The sequence below is a fragment of the Canis lupus genome, chromosome 1 (genome assembly GCF_003254725.2).
Source record: "Canis lupus dingo isolate Sandy chromosome 1, ASM325472v2, whole genome shotgun sequence".
Classification (NCBI taxonomy): Eukaryota; Metazoa; Chordata; class Mammalia; order Carnivora; family Canidae; genus Canis; species Canis lupus.
In genome coordinates, this window is record NC_064243.1 from 55,542,508 (window position 1) to 55,558,521 (window position 16,014).

The 16,014-nt window shown below is 55.7% G+C and overlaps 1 protein-coding gene across 3 annotated transcripts in view; it reads left to right on the plus strand.

The window, feature by feature from the left end:
* KIF25 (kinesin family member 25) overlaps positions 1 to 16,014 on the plus strand; it is a 50,786-nt gene that overhangs the window by 5,966 nt on the left and 28,806 nt on the right. The window contains exons 2-7 of one of the 3 annotated variants that reach the window (XM_025422774.3): positions 2,607 to 2,672; positions 7,563 to 7,697; positions 8,999 to 9,137; positions 9,817 to 9,920; positions 13,392 to 13,480; positions 15,527 to 15,563. In XM_025422774.3, the coding sequence (XP_025278559.3) occupies positions 2,607 to 2,672; positions 7,563 to 7,697; positions 8,999 to 9,137; positions 9,817 to 9,920; positions 13,392 to 13,480; positions 15,527 to 15,563 (570 nt within the window). The remainder of the gene's footprint in view (positions 1 to 2,606; positions 2,673 to 7,562; positions 7,698 to 8,998; positions 9,138 to 9,816; positions 9,921 to 13,391; positions 13,481 to 15,526; positions 15,564 to 16,014) is intronic. The other 2 variants (XM_025422775.3, XM_025422776.3) reach the window with 2 other exon arrangements.

The following is a 16,014-nucleotide window of genomic DNA, read 5'->3' on the forward strand; positions in this document are numbered from 1 at the left end:
AAATAGTTAGAGAGGAATTAATACCCATCCTTCACAAACTATTTGGAAAAATAGAAAGGATGAAACTCTTCCCATTCCATGAGGCCAGTATGGCCCTGATCCCAAAACCACATGAAAACCTCACAAAAAAACTCAAGCAGTCTTGCTTTGAATATAAATGTAAGAATCTTAAAAAAAAAAAAAAAAATACAAGGCAAACTGACTCCAACAGGATATAAAAAGGATTATAACCATGATCAAGTGGGAGTCATCCCCAAATGGTCTAGCATTCCAAAGTCAGAAGAAAGGACAAGCCCATGATCGTTTCAATAGATCTAGAAAATGCTTTTGACAAAATTTAGCTCCCTCTCATGATAAAAACACTCAGCTACCTAGGAACAAACGGCAACTTCTCGACCTGACTTTATCAGGACGTTCATGAAACCCCCCAGCTGACACATTTAAGGTGGAAGGAGGAAGATGAACAGATCTGCTCTCACCACTTCCATTCACCCTCTTCCTGGACGTGGTCGTCAGCGTGGTTAGGCGAGACCACGGAAGTAAAGGTATTTATATCACAAAGGAGGAAGACAATATCCATTTGCAGATGACATGATTTCATATATAGGAAATCCCAAGGAATCCACCAAAAAACACTATTAGCCCTAGTAAGTGATTTCAGCAAGGTTGAAGGATGCAAGATCCAGGTGCAAAAATCTATTGTATTTCTACATCATAGCAGTGAAAAAGAAACAAAAATGAAATTAAGAAATAATTCCATTTACAATATCGTCAAAGATAATAAAACGCTTTGGAGGGAGTTTAACCAAGGAGTGCATGACTTGCACATTGAAAATGACGGTCAGCAGTCGCCCTCAGGGCCATGCAGATCAAATCGCAAGGACACGCCACTTCCCACCCACTCGGATGGCTGCCACCAGAGAGGTAGCCACTGGGTATTGGCAAGCGTGCGGCCAGCGTGGAATCACCAGGCACTGCAGGTGGGACGGGCTGGCAGGTCCTCCGGTGCTAACCAGAGGTGCCGCACGCACTTCCTCCTAGATTCACACCCGGGCAGAGGGAAGTGTGTCCCACCAAGACTCGTTCAGGAACGTCACAGCCGCCCTCCTCACAATGACCGAAACCTGGAAATGGCCCGAACGTCTTCCACCTGATGAGTGGAGAATTACACGGGGCACAGCTGTTACAATCAAATAGTCCCGGGAGATAAATGAAGTGCTGGCAGGCGCTGCCACACGCTTCAGCCGTGGGAACCGGGTGCCCTGGGAAGGAAGCTGCTCAAAGGGGATTCCGTATCCTATGTGCATAGAGTCAGGAGGTTAATGCTTTCCTAGAGCTGGGTTGGGGGTAGTCAGGGGTGCCGGCCACGGGGTGGGTGTCCTTTCAGGGTGATGGAATAGTAGACGAATTTCGGTGATGCTGGAACAACTGTGAGTGTCCTCAAGCCTCTGGCCTGTGCAGTGTGGGCGGGCGAGTTGCACCTCTGTGAACCACAGCCCCAGAAAGCCGCAGGCAGGGGCGGCATCAGCTCCTGCAGCTGCCTGGGTACAAAGGGGTCACATCTTAGTGGATGCCAAAGTGGACTTTTGTGGAAATATTCGGTGTTTCTTTAAAAAAAAAAAAAAAGAGGTAAAATTGTCTGAACATGGTAGCAGAAAGCCTAGATACCCAGATTTCTGATTTTATAACCAAAGAGATTGCCCTTAAAGTGATCATAGTTTTCTAAGAGGCAGCAGGCTTGGGGAGGGACTCTGCACAGACAGGATGGCCCCTGAGCCGCCGTCCTGCAGCCCCATGCTTTCCTGTCCACCGAGGCTTCCAGCTGCTGGCTCTCAGCGTTTACTGTAAATAGCTCATATTTAAACTCCTCTGCTGCAGACAAAACTCCCTTCTTCCTTGTTGTCCCTCCTCCTAGAACCCCATCCTCCCAAGTCTCACCTTCTCTCTGCCCCTGAACTCACCAAACTCCTTCCTGCCTCAGGGCCCTTGCACGAGCTTTATCCTTTGCTCTGGGTTTCCTCGCTGGCCCTTCCAGCCCTCCTCCCCCTCGGGTGGCCGCTCTGTCTCTGAACCCACATCACTGTTTTAGCCGTGGTGTCGCTCCCCCGGCTCACTTACGATGATGGGAACCCCACACCTCATGGGTTCGCAGCGGTGTCCACAGCACCCAGACAAGTGCCTGGCACGTGACAGATTGCTGACACACAGCTTTTGAATATGAGTTAATGCAAGGAAAGAAATGCTGGTTTTGATGAGCAGAGTCCTTAAGGGAGTGTGTTCCAGGCCTTCACTTGCACGGGGGTCACCCGGCACTAGCTTACATGCAGACTCCGGTAGATTTGGGGTGGGGCCTTTTCGGGCAACTGGATTGGGGTATAGTTTATGTCCCATAGTGAGGGATTCTGTGACCACACTTGGAGCACGGGTCATAGCCTCGGGGCAGAGGGCGCCTCTCCACGTGGCAAGTGGCCCCGACGCCAGCCGACCACCCCCCCCACCCCGCAGATCTTTGCTGATGTGGGTGCTCGCTTCCTTCTGAGGGTGGAATGCTTACTGATGAATATCAATTACATTGATAATTTCCCATTTTGGGTCTTTGGTTGTAGGCCAAAGAAGAGCGGATAGTTGAACTGGAGATGGAGAATGCTGTCCTTCACCTGAGACTGGCACAGGTAGCGCTCCCGCGCGTCGGGCAGGTGGAGCCGCAGCCACTCGGGGCTGCGGCCGTGCTGGTCCTTGGGCCGTCCCGGGCCTCTCTCTTTGCCCATCCAGTGATGTGGCAGGGACCCGTCCTCCTATCCCGCACAAGGTTCAGTCCCTGCGCCCACGAGCGTTTAGTCATAATAAATACTAATGTCACTGAATATTAATTTGTTACTAATGAGTAATAAATTCATGAGGTTCCTGCACTTTTCAAAACAGCTGTATCGAGGTCTACCTTACTGGCCATGCCTTCCCCCAGCTGACGTGTGCCAGCGAGTATTCAGTCCGCCCGTGGTTGCCCCGCCGTCGTGACACCCCCTTCACCCACACCCCAAAGACCCTCATGCCCCCCGCCACTTCCAGATCAATTCTGGCAAACCTGGCACAGACGTTTGTGCATCCGAGGCAACTGCCTGCAGATGTGTTGTCACACTGGAAGGGGAGGGAGCATCGTGTGTTCCACTCCCACCCGCCGGCCCCTGCTGCCCTCGGGCTGAACAGCAGCCCCAGGGGCCCCGGGTGGGCCCCACATTGCCACGGCAGTCCTGGCAGGAGAAGAAGGCCTCGTGGAGACAGCAGGGGCCGTCTGCAGACGCACAGCCGTAGCCACGGTGGGGGCGCCGCGGCGGCCACGGGAGCAGGAGAGGCGGGCAGGCTCTGCCCGGGAGCCTGTGCCCTGGTGCCACTGCCCACACCTGCATCCCGGACGCTGGCCTCCGGGACCATGAGCGGACGCACCTCTATTGTCCTAAGTTCCTCGGGGGGTGGTCATTTGTTACAGAGGCAAGTCTGGAAACCTGGTGCACTTGTGAGTTCCCTATCCTTAAATTACCACCTGTTCAGACTTCTCCTTAGGGCCTCACGGCAGGACCGAGCCTTCCAACTCCCGACGCTCCTTGAATAACCCTCCCAAGGTTCACCGCACCCAAGTTAGTTGCATTCAATTGTAGACGAACGTAGGGCTATTTGCACTGTTTCCTAAATCAAGTATTAACGTGTTTGTGGACATTGCTGGCGCTTCTGGCCACAGCTACGCACGTGGACTGTCACCAACAGCAAGCGGGCGGCCTGTGAGCCGGGGCCCTGGAGAGCCACATCTCCCCAGCCGCGCACCACAGCCTTCCTGGGCAGCCAGAACCTTCCCACGGAGCTTCCGAGGAGCACCGGCCGGTAGAAGGAGCGGCCGGCGGGCGGCGTGAGGCAGTGCCTGGGTGCCGCGCTGCTCACCTGCTCCGCTGCAGGAATGGCTCCTACGGCAGCTGCCGGATGGACGGATGTCAGAGCAGACTTCCAGCCCCGCTGGGGTCCTTACCCCCGCTGCAGGGTTAGTGGTGCACAGCAGGTGGGATCGCTGAGGTCACGACCTTCTGTTGGCCAGGGCTGCCGCCAAGCACCACCGGTGTTTCCAGACATCACCGAGATGAAATTAAAAACTTCTTTTTTCACATTGGGAATTGTTAGACGTAACATGTCAGTAAGATAAAGCCTGTAACATTTTTGTTGTTTGTGTGCTAAGTCCCTCCTAATCATTTTTGATGATTATAAAACAGAACATGGTCATCTGTGTGGCACATGCTCCGCTCGGCTCCGGGCCTGGGATGGAGACGGTCGGTGCGCACAGGACTGTCGGGGAGCCTCTCTCTGTGCAGGAGGAGCCTGGTTGCTCCTGCCCTGGACACTCTTCCTGCTTCATGTCTCTCCCAGGATGAGTCCGGCCCTCTTTTCGGGAGCCCGTGTGCTGTCCCCAGAGGCTCATGGCTTCCTGCCTGTTTCTCCCAAAGCAAACCAGCCCCGGAAGCCAGGCGACCTGACGTCCAGTGTGCAGGACTCGGTTTCTCTACTTCATTTTCTTCTGAATGCCTGTTGGGTTCACAGCCGGTACCAGAGACTTGGGGTGTAGGTCTTCATGTTTATATGTCCATGATTTTTTTTCCCAGAGAGAATCTGAGTCTTCTGAATTTAGGGCCTGCATTTTGCTTCAGTCTTGTCTTTAGTGACACAAGGAGCAGGAGCAGCCCACCGCGTGGCGTCCCCAGTCTCTGAGGTGTCTGCAGACCTGTGCCCGTGCCCGTGGCACCTGCTGCACTGAAGGCCGGCGCCCTGTGGAGATGCTCTGTAGTCTTTATGATCCCACTGACAGGTGGGTTCTCCTCAGCTTCCCTGTCCTGTCGACTCTCCGTGTGAAGGTCTCACACATCAAGAAGTAATCGACTCTCCAGCCTAGTCCGCGGCCCTTGCCAGCTGCCAGCTCCATGTCCCCTTCACTGTCACACGCTGCTTGGGCGTTCACCCTGCTCCTGGTGCAGGGGAAGGATTTGCTTGATGTGGTGTCCTCAGCATCACAGCTTTGATTAAAAGAAAACACCCATCCCAACAGTTGGGAGTCAAGGAAGACTTTGGTTTCTTTTTTTTTTTTTTTTTTTAAAGATTTTATTTATTTATTCATGAGAGGCAGAGAGAGGGAGAGAGGCAGAGACACAGGCAGAGGGAGAAGCAGGCTCCATGCAGGGAGCCCCACGTGGGACTTGATCCCAGGTCTCCAGGATCAGGCCCTGTGCCGAAGGCCGCCCTAAACCACTGAACCACCTGGGCTGCCCAAGACTTTGGTTTCAACCACCACGTGAGCTGGCACGAAGCCTCAGTGTGCAGGGTGGGGAGGCCGCGGGCACGGGCTCTGGCCATTCGGAGAGGTCCATCCCAAGGGCGAGGACACCCGTCACCTCTGGAGCTTAACTGACTTCTCCCGTTCGGCAGAATCAACAAAAGAAGGGAACGGAACTCCATTCGAAGTTAGCAGCACTCTGTCCCCTCCGGTGCCTCCCTGGATATTCTTGACAGAATTCATTTATTTAACATCATGCTGCCTTCCTCCTTCTAAGTTATGAGCAGAAATCGGCCCAAAGCTCCCTGATGCAGCACCGAGCAAATGAGCTAAATTAAATGAAATTGCTATCTGGTTGATGTTATTTCCTGTCACCGGAGGAGCGGCCCAGGCCTGCGAGACCGTTAGCCCGGGTCATCACGTTCCTCCCGAGCTCATCTCCGTGACATAAGGACTGTCCCGCAGTGGCCGGGGCGGAGGCGGGGTCGGATGGGCTGCAGCGTTCAGAGCCGCAGGGCCGGCTTCCCGCGGGGCGTGGACGGCGCCAGCCTCTGCCCCGCTGTCTACCTGCGGTACAGTGAACGGTAGTGAGGAGCAAACGCCCGTGAAACCACATTTGGCAACAGAGAAAGATCTTAGAAAAAGTCCAAGCTGACAAACCAACCTCAAATCTGCGCAGGACTCTCCGCCCCGGGCCTGTCCTTCTGCCACCCCCAGCACCACGCTCCATGCATCCCACGGCCTTCCCCAGTGGCCCCCACACTGCCCGAGGCTGCCCCCCAGATAGCAACGTGGTTACCACCGAGGCTCCCATGCTAGTCTCTGCTGGGGTCTCTGCACCACCCACAACCCCACCCCACAGGCAGCGGCCCTTCACCCACCCTGACAGGATCTCCGCAGGTCTCTGCCCCTGAGGCAGAGGAGGATCTCTGATCTCCCAAGCTCTGGCAGATGAGCCTGCCTCCTGCTCCTTGGACAAGGCAGTTTCTGAGGCACTCCTGCCCCTAGGGCACCTGCCCGGGCTGCACCCTCCATGACCAGGGTGGCCCCCGGGCCCCAGTGCTCAGCAGCCAGGCCCCCACTCCTGGAACAGGCCACACGGGTCCTCAGGGTGCATCACCGCACACCCTGGCCTGTCCCAGCACAGACGTCCCACACTCTCCCAGTGTCCCCAGTCAGGTGCCAACGCTCCAGGCGCATCCGTGTCCAGGGCCCCGCCGGGTCTCCTCTCTGTGCAGGGGCCTGGGTGGGTGCCTGGCATGGCCCACACTGACCCACCCTCCTCTGCCTCTGCCCTAAGAGAAGAAGCCGATCCTGCAGCTGCAGTGAGCAAGTATCGGCTATGACCTCCAGCTTCTGAGCTGTGACCTTCATGTCTGAATACACAGGAATCTATCTCACTGCGTGGGTGATGAAGTCAGGAGGGCACCGTGGTTTTCGGCAGTATGTTTCACCTCCTGGAAGGTGGGCAGTGGGGCTGACAGTCCAAGGACTCAGCCTGAAAGCATCACCACTCAGACACAGACTGGAAAACAAAGCAAAAACCCAGACCCATCTCCTGTCCCTCAGGACCTGAGTTATGGCCCCGTGCCAGCCGGCATGCAGGCCGGGGACTCGGGAGCTGCGGGGCTCCTGTCCTGTCCCACTGTGTCATCTCCCAGACATGCCAGTATTATCCTGACTCACCTACTCTGTCCCCGGGTACAGCCCCCTTCACTCTGTCCTTCTCCACCTCGCTCCCAGAACCATCCTTCTGAACAAGTGCCTGTTGTGAGAATCTCTGCTGGCTTGGCACTGCCCTGAAAAAAACACCCAGGAAGTGACCCTGGTCACCTGCGGCCTCCCCCTCACCCCTGTCCCCCTCACTATTGTGTCCATCGTTTCATCAGCCAGACTGCCCCAGCCTTGCACACATGCTGCACACGGATGCCTTCAGGCTCCACTGCCCTGTGACCCCTGTCCTTGCACTCTCGTCCCTGTGCCGCCCACCTGCACCCCCCACTTCTATCCCTGTGCCGTCCCCCCGCGTCCCCCACCCCGTCCCAGTGCTGTCCAATGAGCTCCACCTGTGCCCCGTCCCTGTGCCACCCCACCCGTGCGGGCCCTGTGCAGCGTGAGTGGTTACAAGGCCGGGCAGCAGCTGCTTGCATGCAGGTGGGGCTCAGCGGACACCCTGTGAATGTTCTCCCCTCAGAGAACGTGCACCTGCTCCAAGGCATTGAGACTTCAAACCTTCTCATTCTTTTTGGCTCAACAGTGCCGAGGAATGACGGGAGAGGCCGGCAGCGCGGCCGCAGGGCTGTGCCCCCGGTGCCTGGAGCAGGACCCACCGCGGAGAAGCACGCCCCCGGCTGCACCCCAGCTCCACCGCGGAGTTCAGGTAGGAGTTCAGGTAGGCGCAATGCCCCGAAAGTGGAGGTCTGTATGTCACGTCCGTGACTCACGGTGCTTGTTTTCTGGTGAACCTGTGCTGTTCTGCTCGTCAGACTACATCTACTCTTCGGGATTCAAAGTGGCCTTGATTGAAGGAAGCAGAGCTCCCGGGGTGGATGTCCCCGCAGCTTCCAGGGGGGCCGGGCCTCCTCTCCTAGGCCGTAGAAGCATCCCTACGCCCGGGACCCATTGTGGTGGCGCTTGCTCCGGGAGCTCGGCCTTCTCCGCTAGGACTTGCCCAACGCAGGTCCAACTCCCGGGCCCGCGGGCTGCGGTCCTGCCCGCACACAGGAAGGAAGGAAGGCCCCGGGACGGGCGGTGGGGAGCAGCCCTGGTCCTGCTCCACTGGGAGCCGGGGGCCTCTCCTCCACGCTGAGGTCAATGGTGGAAGACGGCACTATTCACGTCAGGTTAGCCAGGGCACGTGCCACTGGTCACACGGAAGCAGCTCCTGCTGTACCGCGGGGGCGTCTGGAAAGAAAAGTCAGAAACGTGGCCGTGGCTGCAGCCCGCCTGGCAGTTCTCCAGGGCGAAACCGCGCTGGGGTATTTTTATACCATCGTTTGATTAGGAGCATTGTTCACCTTTCGTTACAAACAATGTGACCGGGGTAGAAATTAGAAGGGAAAAAAAAAAAGACCATTATCACAACAACAAAAATGCCATCTGTAAACCTGATTAGTCGGCCCTGAGAGGTTTGCCGGAGTGCATGCAGAATAGGTTGACGCAGAATGAATCCTTTGTCTTCTGACACTCAGTGGCAGGGATCCATCTTTGACCGCAGTGGCTAACTTTATCTGCATTCCATGTCATAAACATACTGTAATTCGGTAAGGTATTGGCATTTCATCAGAATGCAACCCAAACATGGAACGGTCTCCATTCTATGGAAAAGAAAAGACCAGAAACAAGGACATCTAGGAGATGTTAAGTGGCAGGACATGGGCTCCTTCCTTCTCTGGGCCTCTGGCCCTGGCGCCAGTCTGCCTCCCCAGCGCCTCAGAAGGAAGAGCCCCTGACGTGGGGGATGCTGCTTATCGGTCCCATTGTCCCCAGAGTCCACTAAACGCTCCTGCATGTGCACTTGGCCGTGTGTCAGAGGCGCTGAGGGGCCACCATGGCTCCAGCGTGTGCTCAGGACCACGCGGCTCCCAGGGGGTGGCTGGTTCTCATCTTACAGACACGTACGTAACTGCTAACCATGGTGCTCTGTGATCAGTAACGTTAACCATCTTCATCGTGTGTGCTCTTGTGTCACAGAAACTGAAGCAAGACATAAAGGCGCTGCGAGCCTCGTCTCTGGCAGCTTTCAGAGCTTGCTGGGAACACCTGCAGGACGGTCTCTCTGCAGTGGAGGCGGCTGTCCAGGGAGCACAGCTGTGCCACCAGGCTCTGCTGGGTAAGCATGGCCCTAACCCGACGGTGACTCGGCCATTTCGCAGACACAGACAGCTGTCAGGGATTCAGGTTTCCATGTGCCTTCCTTTGTGCAGCCGCCTGGGCACACAGGGGAGAGCACCCCGCCTGAGGCGCTGGCTGGCCAGTGTGGGGCCCAGGTCTGGGTCAGGCGCCCCTATGGGGTTCCCGGGTCCTCTGGAGGGTCTCCTGACCCTCATGCGCTCCCTGCACCGGGGCCGTGTCCCCACTGAGCCTCCTGACTCAGATGTTCCTGGGGCGCAGTGGGACATCTGGTCCATCTGTTCACTCTTTCTTCATTTTTGAGAGCCCCACGCAGCTTGGTCATGACTGGGTCAAGATGGGGATACTCTGTCCAAGGACCCAGGGAGGAAGGGGCTTTGGCCCCCAGTACCAGCCAGATACCTTCCTGGCATGTGCGTGTACACCTGAGGTCCTCCCAAGTCTCAGGCTCCAGGAAGGGGGACGGGACGGTCATCCAGTGGGAAGTAGTATATCCCCGCTCTGAAAAGTGAGGGGCCTTACAGAAAACTGGAAGGGAGAGGAGCCGTGGCTGTCCCCAAGGACGTGAGCCTCCTGCAGGCAGAGCAGGTCACGGCTAGTGGCGTGAAGGTCCTCCCCTGCAAACCTCACCGGAACTTCGGATGATATTGCCACCGCAGCTTGGCAGTCCAAGGTGGGTCAGCTGGAGCGGTCGCTGCAGGAAGCAGATGCGCGGTACCAGCTGGAGAAGCAGAAGAGGAGGGTGCTGCACAATCGCTTGGTGGTGAGCACCTCAGGGCTCCAGGAAGGGTGGGAGACGTGACCTCCAGGAGGCTCCTCAGGAAGGTAGGGGGGGTGGGGTGGCGGGAAGGGGGGGCGGGGGAGGGGAGAGGGATGGGACAGCAAGGAGGTGCTGCCTGAGGGGGAGGTGTGGCCGGTGGAGGCATGGCCAGCAAGGGATGTGTCACACGAGAAGTCATGGTCAGCTGGAAAGCGTGGCCAGTGGGGGAGATGCGGCCCCAGACCAGGGAGGTCTGGCCAGTGGGAGGCGTGGCCTGCGGGGGGCGTGGCCAGTGGGGGGCGTGGCTAACAGGGAGGTGTGGCCAGGGGAAGGTCTGGCCAGTGGGAGGCGTGGTCCGTGGGGGCGTGGCCAGTGGGAGGCGTGGCTAACGGAGGTGTGGCCAGGGAGGCGTGGCCAGGGGAGGTCTGGCCAGTGGGAGGCGTGAACCATGGGGGCGTGGCCAGTGGGGGCGTGGCTAGCAGGGGTGTGGCCCATGGGGAGGCGTGGTCAGAGGAGGCGTGCTCAGGGGGAGGCGGGGGCCCACATGCAGGATGGACGGGGCTGAGCAGCCTCGGGGTAGGGTGAATGGGACCAGCCCCGGGGGTGGTTGGTGGGCAGTGGGTGGTGGGTGGTCAGACACCAGGCTGAGCGCGCGTGTGCAGGGGTCTGCAGAGGGTGCCCACAAAGCGCATGAGCCGGGGTCCGTCGAGCTCTGCCTTCCTGGCCTGCACTGCCCCCAGCTTTCCTCAAAGGCAGCAGGATGCAGAGGCCAACTCGCCCTTCCTCTCTTAAGCAGTGTGAGGTCTGAGGCCCCGGAGGTGTGAAGACAGATTTCCATTTCTGCACACAGTGAGGCTGGAGCTGGTGGTTTGTTGGATGAACTTTGCTTCCATGAGATTGGGGAGTGTGCTGGAGCCCCGGCCTCCTCTTGGTCCTGCTGACCTGCAGCCGCAGAGCCTGTGTTCCTGGGAGCCCTGGGCCCTGGGCCCCCCAGCGGTTAGACTCACTTGAGAGTGGCTCTCACTATGGGCTTGGCTGTCTCCCAGTGTCTCCCAGGCTCTAGACCATGACCCTAGAGCGTGTCCACTGCAGGCTTCCTGCCCACCAGCCACTCTGAGCGCTTTGGTGCATTTTCTTACCTGGTCTTAACAGCAGCATTGCCCTGCTGCAAAGACCAAGGGAGAGATGAGCAGGGAGCTGTGGTGCCGCCGCTCTCCCATGGGGTCCCTACGGGAACCAGGGCCAGGGTGGGATGAGGCCTGGCTCTCCAGCTGCCTTCCATGCCCTGGAAGACAACCCATGGAACTGCAGGTCTCGGCGTCCTGGAGGACCTACAGCCCATAAACCAATCGATGTGTATCACTTATTCAGTGTTCAAAAAGTAAAAGGAGCTGTGCTTTACAACTAGTTAAATAAACTGGCAGCAAGTCCGGGGTAAGATTCAGAATGGATCACCAAAGAATGGTTTCTGAACACTTGGAAGGAAAAAGTGTTGTTCACTGGAACCAGCAGTTTATGAGCATGCCAATGTTCTCACGTCCTTTCCAGGTATTACATCAAGAAAATAGGAGAGATGTAGAGTATCTGGTCAGCAGCCAAGCATTTGCAAAAGTGTGACATGAAATATTTATGAACAGAACATCGACAGAAGAGCTGCAAGCCGTCCCTCACAGGCCAGGTGCCTGTTGGGTTTTGGCCTCTGGAGGCCACACACTGAGGGAGGGGCAGGCCTGCCCAGCCAGGGATCCCGGCCCAGCTGACAGCCAGAAGGAGCTGTCTAGGGACAGCCTCTGGGCTCTGTCCAAACTCTTAGGTCCTAATTCTTATTGACTTGATGGAGACAGCAAAGCAAGCTACTATATTTGACAATAGAAATGTGAAAGAGATTGATAGCAAGCATATTGAATGGGAGTGTCCTAAAATATTTCCACAGGCTAGAGTACTAGGCTTAACCTGAGCAAACAGGCTATGAAATGCCAAGTACACAGGTGCAGGCAGTTGAAGTGGGACAACAGCAGGTGTGTGGGAAACGTGCCCGAGAGAGGTGACTGCCAGCAACAGCATCACCCTGTGAACTAAGAATCAGTTTTTAAACAGAAGAACATGTTGACACTCCCATCATCACCATCATCCTTGTGGTTGTTAACAGGAGTCCCTCTCACCGCCCTGCCACAGGAGCTCGGACCGCAGGCTCAGCCTGGCGTCCTGGTCCCCACAGACCACATTGGGCTGTGCCCATGATGCTCGGGTGTACGTGAAGTGCAGGTGGCCGTCCCTCTCTGTGGGTGACATCTCTTCACTACATGGATGCAGCCACCTCTTAGGTCACCTGACACCACCCTTCACCTGCCTCTCCAGGTTGCTCCTGCCTGGCCCTCCCCATCCTTCCTTCCTTCAAGTCACTGTCTTGTGACAGTGTGGTCTTGGTTCTGGGCCATGCCTTCTCCCACAGAATGCTGGATTCTGGCTGGGAGTATTGTTGGCCTCCTGGCGGAGCCGTGTCCATGCTGACAATTCCCACCTTTCCCATGGGTGTGTCTATCCTCTGAGGGGCTGGGGAGGAGCTGCTGGCTCCCTTGGGATGGGTGCAGAATTCTTGGCTTTAGGTGATAATCCTGAGCACAGAATGGGTCATGTGTGTCAGGGGCTGACACGTAAGCTGGTGGTTGCTCGGCTGCACTGATGGAAGAACATCAGAACGTCAGAGACGTGACCTAGAGATGTACTTCTCATTCTGGATGCGGAACTTCAGGAGGGATAAGAACAGACCGCCTCTAGCCATTTGGGGAATGCCCAACGCAACCGCAAGCCAGGGCGCTGGTGGGAGTGAGTGGAGACGGACGGTTTCTAGAGGACGCAGGGCAGAGTTTGTGTTCCCAACCTTATAAAAGGACCAGTGGGTAAAAGACACCAGCATGGTGACAGAGAGAGTGGTGCTGCGTGGAGCCGGGGTCACCCAGGAGGAGTCAGATCCATCATCGCTAGCACATGTTGACCAGCTTCCATAAATCAGCGAACGTCCCAGATGGTAGCTCCCCTTCCTCCGCACAGGAGCGACATAGTTTAGTCAGTTCTCACTCTTTGCCTTTGTCTCTACAATATCACATCCTGTCACGGTTTGGATGAACACTTTGCAGGGGCCGTAAAAGTCACAGAAGTACCAGATTTCAGAAACTTCTCCTAAAATGTCTCACAAAGTGGATGCAGGTGGCAGTTGAGAGGTGTTGTCTTGATATGTCCCTGTAATGACCACTTGACAAGTGAACAAATTTCAGTGTGGATTTTTAAAAAGCTGAAAAGAACACCGACGGCTCAGTCCTAGTCCCTGGGGACTTGTTCAGAAGCCAGGGAGTGGGTGGGAAATCCAACACTCACATCCTGGGGACGCGGTACTCCGGATGAGTTCCTTGAGGAAATCCGTAGGTCAGCTCAGCCTCGCTGCTCAGCTCACAGGTACTAATTCTGTTGTTGTAGGAGCTGAAAGGGAATATCAGGGTTCACTGTCGGATCCGGCCTCTGCTGCCTTTTGATAAAGAATTTGGTGATCCAACTTCACAGGACAGGTAATTTGTTTTGGCATGTGTGTGTGTGTGTGTGTGTGTGTGTGGCTATTTTAAGGAAGAAGATAGAAAGTGCAGCAATTTCCCACGTATCCCATTCTCCTGCCCCTGGTCCCAGTTCAGGTTTTCTCATGCTCTGGGTGAAGGTTCTTTTCTGGAAGGAGCTGAACAGTTAGCAGGCCGCTGGCATGCGGCTGGAGTGTGTCCAGAGTTTCTGAGCAAGCTCCGTACGTGTCAGAGGGGTTCTGCTGCCCAATGGGGTCTGGCTGGTCCTTTCTCTGTGTGTGGGTACATCAGAGGGGAGGCGGCATCCTTTTTTTTTCTTTTAAGATTTTATTTATTCATAAGAGACACACACACACACACACACACAAAGAAAGAGAGAGAGAGAGAGAGAGAGAGAGAGAGAGAGGCAGAGGGAGAAGCAGGCTCCACGCAGGGAGCCTAACGTGGGACAGTCCCGGGTCTCCAGGATCACGCCCTGGGCCAAAGGCAGCGCTAAACTGCTGAGCCACCCGGGCTGCCCGGCATCCTTCTTTACTTACTCAGGAGACCCCTCAGGGATGTGACGAGGTCATTAGTATTGACACAGCTGGTGTCTGTGACTTAGGATTTTGATGGTGTTAATGAATAACACAGAATTCTCTGAAATTCCTTTAGTTGGCTGTTTACTTGAAAACCACACTCAATAGGACTTTCCCTTCTTCCCCTGATGAAACAAATCCACATGGAAAGGTCCTCCCTGCTGCCTGCTGAATGGATTCCAGGTTCCAGGTGCTGCGGCCTCCCGCGGTGGCCCACCCCGCCCCCGCTTCCACCTCCTGGGTCTCCTCGGTGGGCTTGCGGCCACAGGCACTCACCTGTCGGGGTCCTCCCCTTGTCTGCCCACATTTTGCTCCTCTGTAAGGGCCTCTCTGGGGTCTCACTGATGTTTACGTCGTACAGTCTAGCAGGTGACTTTGGAAGGTCTTCAGAAAGCTCTTGGTCAGCCCTACAGTACAAAACACACTTTGTACCTTTTTGACATTAACTGAATATTTTTTTCTTCGACTCTGTTGTTTTGCTAGTGTAATACTTGTTGTGCCGTGTTGGCCATTAGCCATTGGCCAGAGGGCCTGAGCAAGCCGTGTCAGGTACCACGGCGTAGTACGGTGGTCCTGCAGCGTGGTGTCTCCACAAACGCGTGGTTTCCCATTACCTTAGTGACATTTCAATTGCTGATGTTGGGCTGTTTCCATCGTCAGAGGAACAGTGTTGCTCCTGGCTATTCAGCTTCTCAAAACTTCACCAGAGGCTTCATGAAGTCTCGTTTGTGCTCCTACATCATTATGTTCATTCAGGGTTTGTTCTGAAGCCTGTTGCATTTTCCCAGATTCACGATTGCCTTCAAACACCTGAGTTCCTGAGGACAGAGACTGCGCTGCAAGGCTTCTTGTACATCAGTCACCCCTGAGGTTCTGAGCCAAGGCTGGATGTGTAGGTGGCACCGGGGTAGAGCTGTGCATATCACTCACAACACACAGGGGATCTGGAACCAAGAGCAGAGTGTCATAGAAAACATTTCCAGAGAACATGAAAAGGAAGGAGGAGAGAGGAAAATGAGGAATGGGGAGAAAATGAGAGATGTTGATATAGGAGGGAGGTGTGAAGAGCAGGAGAGAGGGGCAGAGAGATAGGCCCAGAGTTAAGGATGGGACCAGTGGGGAGGACCGGAAAGTGAAAACAGAAGGATGGCTCAGCAGCATGAAGAGTGTCAAAGAGTTGGAGGCCTGGGTGGCACAGTCAGTTAAGCATCTGACTCCTGATTTTGGCTCAGGTCATGATCTCTGGGTCGTGAAATCAAGCACCGCGTTGGGCTCTGCACGGAATGTGCAGCCTACTTGAGATGCTCTCCCTCTGCCCCTTCTCTCTCTCTCTCTCTCTCTCTCTCTCACTCTCTACCTAAAAAGAACGAAAGGAAGAAAGAAAGAGCATCGAAGGGTTTGGGTCCTGGGGACACAGACAGAAACTGCACAGTGATGTGTATGGTCATTGTCGTCCTCCCCCCAGCTCGGTGCCAGCAGGAGTGGTCCACGCCATCGATGATGTGAGTGACGTTCCCAACACGCTGTCTTTGGAGAAGCCTTCTGTTCGGTGCTTCCCACAGTCCCCAGAGTCATCCAGAGATGGGTGAACGCACCATCATCCTCTCCCTCACCCCATGCCTCCTGGATAATGGAGATGGGTGGTTTCTTGATTCCCGCTGGAGCGAGGAATTAATGAGGCTCTGGGTGCACTTCCCTCCTGTGAAACCACAAGGCTCCTGACTGAGGGTGTGAGTGAGGAGAGTCACTCCACCTCGGCTGGTTTTCTGTCTCCCCGATCAATGTGCACACATGCACGGGACTTGAAGTTTAAAGCCTAAGGACAGAAGCACAAGCATAGAGCCGGCGAAGCTGAGCATGAACCGTGTAGTTTTAAATTTATGGAATGGACAGGTTTACTCCCAGGTCACGGTTTTGTGGTCTCCTTACGACCGCGTTTCCTAGCTTTATCTG